At 44.2% G+C, this 13,382-nt stretch overlaps 1 protein-coding gene across 2 annotated transcripts in view; it reads right to left on the bottom strand.

Annotated features, from left to right (window-relative positions):
• AGPAT5 (1-acylglycerol-3-phosphate O-acyltransferase 5) overlaps nt 1–13,382 on the bottom strand; it is a 105,727-nt gene that overhangs the window by 19,153 nt on the left and 73,192 nt on the right. For both annotated transcript variants that reach the window (XM_006262403.4, XM_019488433.2), the window contains exon 6: nt 11,256–11,417. In XM_006262403.4, coding sequence (XP_006262465.2) covers nt 11,256–11,417 — 162 coding nt within the window. The remainder of the gene's footprint in view (nt 1–11,255; nt 11,418–13,382) is intronic.

Below are 13,382 nucleotides of genomic sequence, written 5' to 3'. Positions count from 1 at the left end.
AAGGGACGCTGCCTGGCTGGGGCAGGACGCAGGGCTCAGGGGGCTCCTGCTTGGTCTCTGTGTGTGCCAGGTATAGTGGGAGCGGGAGCTGCAGCCACAGGCTGTTCCCTGGGCTCTGGAAACAGCTGCCGCAGCTGGTGCTCAGGGCCGAGCCAGCCAGGAGCCTGCAGCGCAGCACCTCTGTGCAGTGCCTGCCCCAGCCCTGGCCCCTTGAGGGGAGCTGCAGGTGGGCAAAGCTGGGACCCAGGTAGGATGAGGCAGCCATGGTGGCTGTTCCCAGGTGCCAGGGGGCTCCCAAGGCCAGGCCCCTGCACCGGGGATGGCTCTGCCCTGCCTGCACTGTGCCCAGCATGCAGGAAGGCTGATCCCAGAGAGGGAAGCCCCCCGAGCCTTGCATCCTGCCCCAGCCAGGCAGCATCCCCATACACACGGGGTGGCTGCGGCCCATCCTTGAGGAGATGCGCGGGCTGGGCCATGCCCAACCACAGGCGCCGCTGGGCACCCCCGCCTGCTCGCTCACCACAGCTCAAGCCTGCAGAGCCCCAGGGCTGCCCTCACTTCCTGCCAAGCCCCCACCTTTCTAAGGGCCCAACTGGGCTGGCTTGCCTGCGGCGCCTCCCCCCATGCCACCCAGACCCTGTCCCAACCATCCAGCCCAAGCACTCAGAACCTCAGTGCTGCCCTGGGTGGGACAGGGCATCTGCCTGCCTGGGCAGCTCCCTCAAAGGGCCAGCTGGGCTGGAGGGTACAGCGTGGGAACAAGGGGTGGGGGCAGTAGAGCACAGACAGCCTCTCTGCCTGCATTCTTCTGGCTCTGCCCTGGTGCCTGCCACGGTGCTGGGACCTGTGGCTGCATAGCCCGGAGCAGCAGCTTAAAAAAAAAAAAATAAACAGTTTCTTTGTGTGCCTCTCGGGGAAAAATGTCTCTGCGTGCCACTAATGGCACGCATGCTGGGGGTTGCCAAACCTTGGTCTAAGTGTTAGGTCTGCACCTGGGCAAACTATACTAGATTAGGTGGCCATTTTAAATGTGATCTAACTTCCCTGAATGTCTCTATGCACCCCCAAGGAACACAGGGGTGTTCCATTAGAACGCTAGCCAATGAAAAGCAACACAACTAGCACATGCAAGTAGCGCATTGTGACAAAGTTGACCTCCAGGGAGAATCAAAGAGATTAAAGTTAAATTAATTGTGAAACCTTTAAAATATTAAGACAAAAAAAAAAGCAGCTTAAAAAGATCCTGAAATTCAGAAGTTTCTTTAAGAAATACTATAGATGTTCCCAAATATATGAAGATCTAGAGTTTGAGGCTTTAAATAGTTTTTGCTCTTACAAAAGGGTAAGTAGCATATAGTGCTTTTCTACAATGCTTTTAATGCAGGAAACTGGATAGCAGAAAGGGTTAATGCAAGCTATTTATCTCAGTTTTCCAACTGTGGTTTGCATTGCTCTCTCTCCATGTTAACAGTTTAATGGTAAAAGAATGTGGTAGCTCACAAGAAATTTTGAGAGTTAACAATGGTTCACTGATCTACAAAGCTTGGGAATCACTGGTCTAGCTGAAACAACACAACAGAGGCCATGGAACAGGGTGGGCCACCCGGGCCATGGCCTGACCGATGTTTAGCACGGTGATTCAGACACAGCCCCACTCCCTACCTGCCTCCTCACACATGCAGCCACAGCCATGCTCCACAGCCCCACCAAGAGGGAAGTGACAGCCCCCTGCAGTCAATGCACTGGAGCAGGACCCGATGCACTGGCTGGAGGGGGCTGTCATACTTCTCTCCTGGCGGGTCTGCAGGTGGCAGAGCGTGGCTGCTGCTGTGCGTGAGGGAGGGAGGCAGGGAGTGGGGCTGTGTTTGAATCGTCGTGCTAAATGTTGGTTGGCCCATGGCCTGGGTGGCCCACCCCATTCCACAGCCTCTGCAACACAATATTTGACAAAAAACTGCACCCAAAGGGCCTGTTCACTGAAACAAACCCTTCCATTTTGTGGGAAAGACCAAATCCATACAGCGAATGTTCTCTTCTAATGCAGCCATCCTGGTGACACATCTACAGAATGAAGCAGCTCAGAAGTAGGGCTGTGTAATTATTTTTGCTGAGTAGCAGTGCTTATTCGCTCAGCTGTAGCAACTCATTAATATAGTTCTACTCCCATTAATAAAGCTAGTGTGCAAAACTACTGTTCACGATATTCTGGTTGGGGCTGCCTTGCACTTTATAGATCTATGGTAGAAGATGAATTTGAAGCTTTTCTTTAATAATTTATAAACACTGTAGGTTAGCCTAGTGAGTGGCATATTTTCTATATGAATATTTTGGTTTAACTCAATAGGTAACTGCCTTGGAAAACAGGTAGGGAGTAAAGGACCAGCTCAGGGTATCCCTATCTCAAGCAGATGATCAACTGTTGTTACGGGACAACGCCAGGACTATTTGTCATGATGCTTTTGTGTTGCCTGCAGCAAGTCTGCAAAACTGATTTGAATCAATGCAGACAAGGTCCATGAACACAGATGAGCAAAAGAACTTAGGCTTGATAATAAAATTGCATCCTCTTGAGAGAGGCTGCAGCTGTTCAAACAAACCAGACTGACAAGAGGACCAGGCTGCCAATATCCAAAGAAGTCAGGCCTGCTTTTATCACCATCATGAAAAAGACTTCGGCATACATGTAGACTGTTCTTTTAAAATTCTCTCTAATGTTGGGTTGCTATTGCCAACAAGTTTGTCTGATCACTGTATACCTCCTGTCCTAAACTCTCAAAGAATATAATTGCTAATACCCAAATTCATTTCAACATTTGGAGAAACAGTGGTTGTTACAAATGGAGCTAACACCCAAATTCTAGGTGGAGAGAGAAATAACTGTAAAATTCAGCTCCAACTTAGCTTTTTAAAAACAAGCTCTGACATCTGCAGTGATAAGCTCAGAAAGACTAGAAAGAAACAGATTTAGGTGGCTCTCAAATGGTAACAAACACAAATAGAATCTCCCAAATTTTCCTATGGAAATTTCTTCTCTCTCAAAAAAATTTTACTTTCATATCTAAAAGTCTTAATTCTTCACAAAAAACGTATGCCACTGTTTAAGAACCAAAGGACTCTGTTAGTTCATTGCCTGAAATTTCACTGTTTAGCGATAATCACAGGAAAGGAAGTCAATAATCATAACTACTGTTAACAGTACAGTGTCCTTTCTGAAAAGCAGCATGATGCAAATAAGTGACTGAAGAAAATTTTCCTGAAAAACAAATATTACAAATAAAATATCATACTAGTTTAAATTCAGAATTACCACAGCATTTAATTCAGCCATGTCTCCTTTTCTTCAACAATCTAAGCACTTGTTAGAACGATTTTTTTACTGCACCGTTATTTGCTTAGTTTTATGCCTGCCTGACTTATACTTTTTCTTTATCATGTAACATGATCTAGTAGAGGGGTAGGCAACCCCAGGCATGGGTGCCAGAGTATGGCACACAAGACATTTTACTTGTCACGCGTGCCTCGGGGCAGATGGCAGGGGCTGTATTACCAGAAAAAGGATTGGGCCCCTTGCAGCTCCCCCACCGTCTGCCCCTGGTATACAAGCATCTTACAAGTCAAGGTTATAGGTGTTTTTGGCACTCCACTCAAAAACGTTGCCAACCCCTGGTCTAGTATTTTGAGCCCAGGGCTGGAATAATACAGGACCCTCTGAGTTGTAACAATAGGTTAATGCAGGGGTAGGCAATTATTTCAGGTGGAGGGCCGCTTACCCAGTTTTGGAAAGCTGTTGAGGGCCGCATGGGTAGCCCCGCCCCTTGGTCACCATCTTGGGACCAATGTCTCAGGGCCAGTGCTGGTGGGGCCCAGAGTGGGGTGCAGGCTGGCAGGGGTCTGTGGAGCCGGGCTGGGCTGTACCAGCAGGGAGAGGGGGGGCACTGGCCCGGCTCCATCAAGCCCCTGCTGGCCGGGACCCTGTACTCCTGCCGCTCTGCTCTGGGCCTTGCTGGTGCTGGCCCTGGGGCACCGGTGTATGCCCCAGGCACCTGCTCACTCCCAGTACGCCCCAGCCCCATGGTACAGGCAGGGGGCAGTGTGCAGCCCCAGACCCTGCTCCCTGGCAGGGAACAAGCTGGTGCTGAGCATGAGGGAAAAGCGGCCCCTCCCCTGCCCCGTGGCCGGCAGTCCCTGCTGCAGCCATTTTCCCCCGCGCTCAGCACCAACTTGTAACCCACCCTTGCTGCCTGGGTCCTGCGCCAGCTCCAGGCTCGTCCATTGGGGCTGTGCACGGCGGCAGCAGCAAACACTGCCCAGCGTGGCAAGCGGGCAGGCCGAAGCTGCTGCCATCGCACGCAGCCCCGACAGGTGAGCCAGGAGCTGGCACAGGGCCCAGGCTGGCAGCGGGGGTGGGTTACAAGCTGGTACTGAGCCTGGGGAAAAGCAGCCCCTCTCCCACCCTGTGGCCAGTGCCCTGCACAGCAGCCACTCACGTCCTGCGTGGGGCTGCCCATGTCTGCTCAGGACAACCCTGCTTGGGCTGCAAGTGGCTGCAGCAGGGAGCACCAGCCAGGGGGCAGGGGAGGGGCAGCTTTTCCCCGGGCTCCTTTCCTGCCCGCGATCCTCCCCTGCCCTTCCCCCCTACCCCCTTACCTAAGTTTCCAACACTGGTGCATCCACATGGTCCCAGGCCAAAAGCCCCTGCTGGGACTTCCAGCTGGGGGGGTGGGGCTGGGCAGGCCCTGCTTTTGCGGGAGCCTACCGGGCTTCCCCTGGGTCCTACTGTCCCTGGTTCCTGTCATTTTTTATAGGAACCAAAGACAGATAAATATTAATTTTCTAAATTTTTTAGGGGCCCCATGGGCTGGATAGAATGGCCTCGTGGGCCCGATCCAGCCCACAGGCCGTATTTTGCCCACCCCTGAGTTAATATCTACTTTGAGGCCTTATGCAAGTCACTTGGGTCAACGGTTTTAGGGCCTGTGAATTTTACATACTTCTATTTTAGGCTTTAAAATTAGACTTCTCAAATTAGACTCGTGTAACTCAAGAATAAAATATTTCATTACTATTTAAATATTTTGATGTCCAGCTGGTGCCTTCCAAATGTGAGTTTTGTTTATTCAAAAGGCATTTATACACATACATTTGTCTGCTCTGCACGCAAGCTGATGCACCTGGTGCTGTGTCACATATATTTGTATAAATAGCAAAATACGCATCAGCACCAAGAAAATGGCAGCAGCGTGCTTTTGAATTAAAACACCTTCAATGTATTTTAGTTCAGGAGCACACTGCCGCCATTTTCTCAGCGCTGACACACATTTTGTCATTTATACAAATGTATGTGCTGCAGTGCCAGGCACTTTTAAAAGTGCCTGGTGCTGCAGTGCAAGCATGTGTACAAAAACCCTAAATCACTTCTTTATGTTTCACTTCTAAGTGACACTATAGTACAGTGGTTGGTAACCCCTGGCACGTGTGCCAGAACATGGTACACAAGGCCATTTTGCTCAGCAGTCCACCAGCCTGGGCTGTTCCCACGGCTGGCAGCAGCTTCCCAGAGCCTGGGAGGCTAAAATTGCTGCGCTGGGGTATGGAGCCCCAGCATCAGCTCCATACCTCTGGCAGGTGCACGTGCGCCTCAGAGCAGACAGCGGGAGAGGAGCCTGAGGAAGTGCAACCCTGGTCCCTCCCCCACCATCCAGTCTAAAACACATGTACACCTGCCGGTGGTACAGAGCTGATGCCAGGGCTCCAGAGCTGGGATGGCACCAGCCTCTTCCCAATGGCAGGGCTGGGCTGGGCTGGGCTGAGCTGAGAGGCTTCCCCACCCCCCCAGCACCACCACTGCCCGCCTGCTCAGCTGAGCCTACCCCAGCCCCACCCCTTCCCACTGGGAAGAGGCTGGTGCTGCCCCTTCTGGAAGCGCCGCACCTTTGTGGGCTCAGATACACGGGGCAGGTGGCGGCACTGGGAGGGGTGGCTATGGGGAGGCTAAATACCTTACAAGGTAGACACTGTGGTTTTTTTGACATTCCAGCCAAAAACATTGTTTACTTCTGGTATAGTACATAGCCTTTTGCCATAAGGTCATTGCTTCAAATCCAGTTCCAGTTGCTAATATTCCACTTGCTGAAAGGTCTTACCTTTTGTTGGTTATGTATACAAGTCTATGTTCAGTTCAGTTTCTAATAAAAAGTTGAAGTCACCTTAACATAATTCAGGTTCTTGTTTTGATATCTGACCACTGAACTCATATTTTCATCTTTGCATATTTTGTCTGAAGTTTTTAACAGAAATAGGTGGCATTTATTTGGCAGTTCGACATAAATAGTGCGGAATACCCATATGTGCCAGTCATAAACTTTGAATAAAAATAGCTAGTGACAAAGAAGGATTAAAAAGAGCAAAAAGCAGTTAGTAGTCTGTGCAGAAGTAGTTGGGGATCATCTGGAAGGGCTGAATGTTTTCGAATCTGCGGGCCCTGATGCCTTCCACCCACGGGTGTTGAGGGAGCTGGCGGGGGTCATTGCTGTGCCCCTGGCCCAGCTGTATGAGCAATCGTGGTCCACGGGCCAGGTGCCCAGAGACTGGAAACTAGCTAATGTGGCCCCCATCTATAAGAAAGGGAGGAAGGAGGACCCGGGAAACTATAGGCCCATAAGCCTCACATCGGTCTTGAGGAAAATCCTTGAAAAAATCATTAAGGAGCACATCTGTGAGGGGCCAGCAAGCGAGATCATGCCCAGGGGAAATCAATATGGGTTCATCAAAGGCAGGTCCTGCCAGACCAACCTGACGGCCTTTTATGACCAGGTAACTAAATCCCTGGATGATGGTGTCGCCATGGACGTAGTCCTTCTGGACTTTAAGAAGGCCTTTGACACTGTCTCTCACCCCAATCTCATTAATAAACTGAGCGACTGTGGCACTGATGCCTACACAGTTGGATGGGTCAAAAATTGGCTGATGGGGTGCACCCAGAGAGTGGTGGTGGACGGGTCGTATTCGACCTGGCAGGATGTGAACAGTGGGGTCCCCCAGGGCTCGGTTCTGGGACCTACGCTGTTCAACATCTTCATCAGCAACTTGGACGAGGGGGTGGAAAACACGTTGTCCAAGTTTGCCGGTGACACCAAGATGTGGGGAGAGGTAGGCATGCTCGAAGGGAGAGAGGCTGCAATTAGACTTAGACTACAGAAGTGGGTGGATGGTAATAGGATGGGGTTCAATGTAGATAAATGCAGGGTGCTGCACCTGGGGAGAAGGAATCCACAGCATACATACAAGCTAGGGAGCTCCCCCCTTGTGAGCACAGAGGCGGAAAGGGATCTCGGAGTCATTACTGACTCCAAGATGAACATGAGCCGCCAATGCCAGACTGCAGCCAGCAAAGCCAACCACACCTTGTCATGCATCCAAAGATGCACCTCAAGCCAGTCCAGAGAGGTGATACTCCCCCCTCTACATGACACTGGTCCGGCCTCAGCTGGAGTACTGCATCCAGTTCTGGGCGCCGCACTTTAAGAAGGATGTGGCCTGCCTTGAGAGGGTTCAGAGGAGGGCCACTTGCTTGGTTGGAGGGCAAAAGGGCAGGCCCTATGAGGAGAGGCCGAGGGACCTGAACCTGTTCAGCCTCGGCAAGTGGAGGCTGAGGGCGGATTTGGTGGCTGCCTACAAACTCGTTAGGGGAGATCAGCAGCAAATAGGAAGAGCCATATTCTCCTCAGCACCACCTGGGGTGATGAGGAACAATGGCCAGAAGCTGCTAGAGAATAGGTTCAGGTTAGAGATTAGGAGGCACTATTTCACTGTTAGGGTAGCCAGGATCTGGAACCAACTTCCTAGGGAAGTGGTCCTCGCTCCTACCTTGGGTAAATTAAAAAAGAGGTTGGATGAACACCTGTCTGGGTTCATGTGATCCCAGCGTGTCCTCTACCTAGTGGCGGGGGGTTAGATTAGATGATCTATTCAGGTCCCTTCTGACCCCTAACTACTATGAAAAAGAATTTTCAGGAATTTATTCAGCTGTCAAAACTGGTTCTAGAATAAGTGATCTGAAATTGTGGTTGGGTGGATATAAAAGTTCCTATAGCACTTTTTAAAGTGTAACCTGAGAAGGCCAAACCGCATGACTTTCCTAAGGAAAATTTTATCTAACTTCTTAGACTGTTGATAAAATTTAATACAGAGTGAAACAGCATTTAGGAAAAAATTGGAAGGACAGAAAATAATCCTTGTTTGGACCATTGTCCAAAAAATGATCAGTTCTCTATTTTTCTTTTTTTACTATCCAAAGTAACATATTAGGTGATAATACATACAATGCAGTTATTTGTTTATTAAAGAGAAGTGTTATTGGGCAATTGAATAGATAGACTGGAATAACAGACACCGGAGATGTCTGGTTCCACCATTCTTATTTTACCACTAATAATTCTTAATTATTAATATGAAATTATTAATGTGAACTGTTTCTATGACTTAAACATACTCATTTTATTCTAAATAAGGTACTGACATTTTTACTAGAATATAAGAGCTTGCAACTGTGTGAAGTTATGATAAAGCTAGTAGATGTTAAAGTTTAAATGAAAGTGTTAAGCTTATTTTGTGAAGTATAATAAATTTATTCTATATAAGAAGTGATATATAAGTTTAGAATTATAATTTCCTATTAAAGATACATTTCAGAAAGTGGGAGCCCCTAAGAAATTAGTGGATAATGAAGACAGTGGTAATGGTTTGGAAGTCACAAGTATACTTGAAGTTATCAAAACTGTTTTCCAAGCAGTAAATTCTAATCAAAGCTGCTAAACTGAAAAAGAAATGCCAACTTTATCTTTCTTAAAAAATTAATAGAATGATGTAGACATTGTGCTGGCATGATGCTATGGCTATGATGGCCCAGGAAATATGCAAGAAGTAAAGATTTTTGTGGGTGATCTCTTATTGGATCAAATATGATCTGGAATGTTTTGAACAGCTGCAACTACTTTGTCATCAGCAATTGGTTAGTTATATATTCACGTGTTATTCATTTTACTGTCAATGAGAGTTAGGACTGTGGCAATAAGCATTTAAATTCATTACATGGTTGAATGATCCAGTTGGAGAGATTCTCTATCACCATAAAATTATGCAGTACTGCTGGAACACAAGATATTCCATAAAATATTCCAATATTAAACTGCACACACACACACACATACACACAGAGTAAATTTAGGCTCATACACATAAAAAATTAATAGAATTAAATATAAAATTAGCATAGCTGAACTGAAATATTCAAGATATTAATTTCAAATAAATGTTAATTAGACTTCCCAGAACTACAACAGGAATCAGTTTTTATAATAAATAAATAAATAAAATCCACATATAGACTGTTGCTAGAATCTCCAAGATGCAAAGCAAAACCAAAACCAAAAAAACACCCTCCCCCCCCCAACCTTAACAAATCAAAAAGAAATCCTGGCTTATAATAATTAAGGGGAAAAATAGAGCAAAACAAAACAAAAAAACCCTATGGCTGTTTGATTTCTATTGCAACAGTCATAGAAACAGGAACTGATTTTTTATCAGAGCAGAAAGCTATTTTAAAAAAATCTGGGAAAGCTGCAGTGCAATAAGAACTCCTAATTTAAGAGACAGTAGTCAGTTCTCAACCGGTCCACACAGCTAGGCTGAGACGCCAAGATCCAGGGAGGCATTTTAAACACCTTCAGCTTTGAGGCCAGAAATATATATATTTTAGGTGCTATAGTGCCTAAGCAGGAAACACTTAAATTACTTCTCTGGATCTTATCCAGAATGCTACTAATAAAGAGGTATTATAATAATAATAATAATAATACTACTGTTTATTAGGATTTTATTTTATAAGAGAGAAAAATAAATCTTAGCTGAAAGCTCAGCAAATTCTTAAAACATGTTAGAATTGAACAAATACGTGAGGTGTACTTAAATATCTAAAATCTTATCAGACATGTCCAAGAAAAATGGAATAACATAAGAACAGGTGACCTGAATTCTATCTATTGATACCCATGTTATTCTTACATGCTAGAAGAGTAAGGAAGGGTTGCCTGTAACAAAATTTAAAAAACATATTTGTATATAAAGTATACCAGGAAAAAACATTGGTCAATTTTGAAAAATGTGCATGCAGGGTCACTCCTAATGCTTATGCAAACTGTAACATAAATAAGCCACTCTAGCTTCCACAGAGTTAGCTGTTTAGGAACAGAAGTATTTCCATGGTTTAGTTCTAACAGTTAAGACTGGTAACTTGTATGAATATTTATGTACCTAATAGAATTGAAAAAGCAACAGTGTTAAAGTGAACTCTGAAGTCTAAAAAGCCTTGCAGTTGGCAGGCAAGGTAAGACTAACATACTGACAGAAAACAACAGTTAAAGAACATCAGGTATTACAGTGAATATTACTTTGCTGCTGAAGAACAAGTAAAAGCACCCTGAAAGTAATTTGAAATACTGCTAATAAGTTAACAAATGAAGTTCCTAAAAGAAAATATCCTGGCACTTTAATATGGTTGCCAGTCAGAACTATTTCTAGTTATTTTATTAGAAAAATCTGCTCCAGTTCATCCTCAATCTTTAATTGTTTTCTTTTCATATTTTAATAGCAAAGAAGTAAAGCTAGTTTGCATAAAATATTTTCATTCTTTAAGTATGAATAAATATTTTCATACTTTTCTTTAAAAGTACAAATAAAGAAAGCACATTCTCTCTCTTGCAAATGAATGTCAAATAATAATTACAAACAATAAGCACATTATTTCCTCTCTCACCTGTATAAAATACCTAACACAAAGCATGGACAGACCTCTAGCATAACACACTTGAGAGACAAACTTGAGAGGAAGAGAGGTAGCTTACAGCCACTTTTATAACCTCTCAATCCTGAAGCCAGAACAAACCTGAAGATTAGTATCACTTGTTTGCTAATGCCTCAAGAGGTCATTATAACTGCCTGGGAATATCAGGACATAGAGATGACTTGGCCATAGGAATACTCCTTGAACAGAGGGGTAATCATCATGCCTAGGTGTAGGAGCCCCTAGAGATGTTTTAAATCAAATATTTCCTCCTATGTAGAAGTATTTTTAGGTTGGATCCATCAGCTTTATGTGCATTATATATCATCAGATCGCTGGAAACCTGCTAGAGCTGTACTTTCTATTTTGTCCTATATTTCACAAGAGTATGTACATACAAGTAATATCAACTCACCAGTCATAGATGGTGCTACTTTTCTTTGCCCTTTGTGGTCCACAGTACCTTCATATGCTACTGTAACATCATAAATTGCATCTAAGTAGGTCTTCATTGCATCAATGGCAACATAAGTTGCTTTCACGCGTGGTGTCAGCACATGTTTTAATACTGCAAGTCCTAAAAAACCAACAACAAAAAACAGCGTAGATGTAGAAAAGGTGAACTGAACTGGACTTAAATACTACTAATATACAAATAAAAGCAACCTATACAATCTGATGCTCAGCAGTAGTGCAAAAGGGATTGGGTTGTGTAGGAAATTAAAAAAATTAAAGAGTAACACTAAAAAGAGAATAGTAAGAACATGCTAGTTGTCCAGCAAATTATCTAATTTAACAGAGTTAAATCAAATTAATTTTGTTTCCACACTTCTGTGAATCATACTTTAGCAAATAATGCTTGTAATAGAAGCAAGAGGTACAATATAGAGATAGATTCAAAAGAAGAAGATTGAGGAGCTGAGTATCATTATCCATTTATTCTGCAGATGTCTTTTGATAACTATGTGAATCATTAAACATTACAGAAACCAGATACTAAAATTAGAAATGTGGCTGTACTACTCAGCCCTCCACCTGGACAGAAGCTCCTCATAGAACATAACTGTCTACTCCAACTTCAAATGCACTCAGGGGCTTCCACACTTTCAAACTACAATCACTAAGTATAATTAATTCCATTTACAGGATAATTTCCTTCCTACTCAGTTTAAGTTGTTCTCTGCCCATTTCCATTCCACTAGGGATAACTATAACCTTTGAGCCTTTCTATACAATCTATCCATAGGACAGGAGCATTGCAAGAGAAGCTATGAGTTTTGATTAGCCAAACAGCCATATAAGCTATTATTTTTCATAACACAAATCAACAGATTTTGTATTTAAAAATACTTTCCAAAACCATAAAATTAGGACTCTGCTAGGGCCAGTGAAGTCTGACCAGAAAACATTTTTATTTAGTGAAAAATGTGCAGGTTTCAAAATTGGTTCTCATTCTTCGTTGGGATCAAAATGAGGCCTTTCAAAATTTCTCATATACAAACCAAGACACACTCTACCCCAAAATAAGTAAGAGTCAGGTGGTTGAGCTATTCCCCTATGACTTGGGAGATGTAGGTTTAAGACTTCTTATCTGAATCTGGTAGAGCAATGGCTTAAACCCGAACCACTCAAATTACAGGGGAATTGCCCCAATACCCATGCAACCCCCATAAACATTTTTAAAATTCCATGCTGGGTCCGAGAATCCTTACTTATGAATTTTCACTGACCCAGGTATGCTTTTATGAAGAGAGTGGTTATTTGCCCTATAGTAACTGTGCACCCTCACACAAGGAATACAGAACAACATGGCAGCAATCCTTCTTCAGCTCCCCTTGCAATTTAAAATTCATGGCAGTTCAATACTCCCGAAGGCAGATTAAAGAGTGGTCTATTAATCCTCACTGAGTATGTGACATTGAAGAATTCAGCACTGGGTGAACAGGTTTCTTTCTTTCTTTTTTTTAAATTGAGACCTACACTGGATCCAGGCCACATAGGTCACCCATTTGGGGGAATAGGCCTTTCCTGTGAATAACTTCTTGCTCTGTGTTAGGAATTAAAACATGCAAGAGTAATGCCCTATGCATGATAGTTGAAATGGCTGCTAAATCTCAGACACAGCATTATCTTAATTTAAATGACCCTTTTCCATCCCCAGCATTTTCCCTCTTCCGGATATAGGTAGCAACCATAGCCCCTTCTTTGAACTCTTGTCTTGCTAGGTTAAACAAACAAAATTCTTTCATGTCTCCTCTTATTGAATAGGATCAGATTCCCCTGATCATCATAGCTCTGCTACCTGTTTCAATACCTTTCCTGAATGAAGGTGACAAGATCTGTAAATGGTGCCCCAGAGATCTCAAAAGTACCCCTGTACAATAACATCAATTCAGCCCTAATGACTGCAAGTCTTACATACTCTTCCAGCTTATTCTATTGTGTCTTTCCTAGTACAAAGCAGTGAAAGTAAAAAAAGCAGGAAAAAAGTAAAAAAGCAAAAAAAAAAAAAGGAGAAAATATAATAAAAATTCAAATTGCA

Source organism: Alligator mississippiensis, chromosome 1, assembly GCF_030867095.1.
Source record: "Alligator mississippiensis isolate rAllMis1 chromosome 1, rAllMis1, whole genome shotgun sequence".
Taxonomy (NCBI): Eukaryota; Metazoa; Chordata; order Crocodylia; family Alligatoridae; genus Alligator; species Alligator mississippiensis.
The sequence above is the reverse complement of the archived record's forward strand: the minus strand, read 5'-3'. Positions and strand labels throughout refer to the sequence as shown.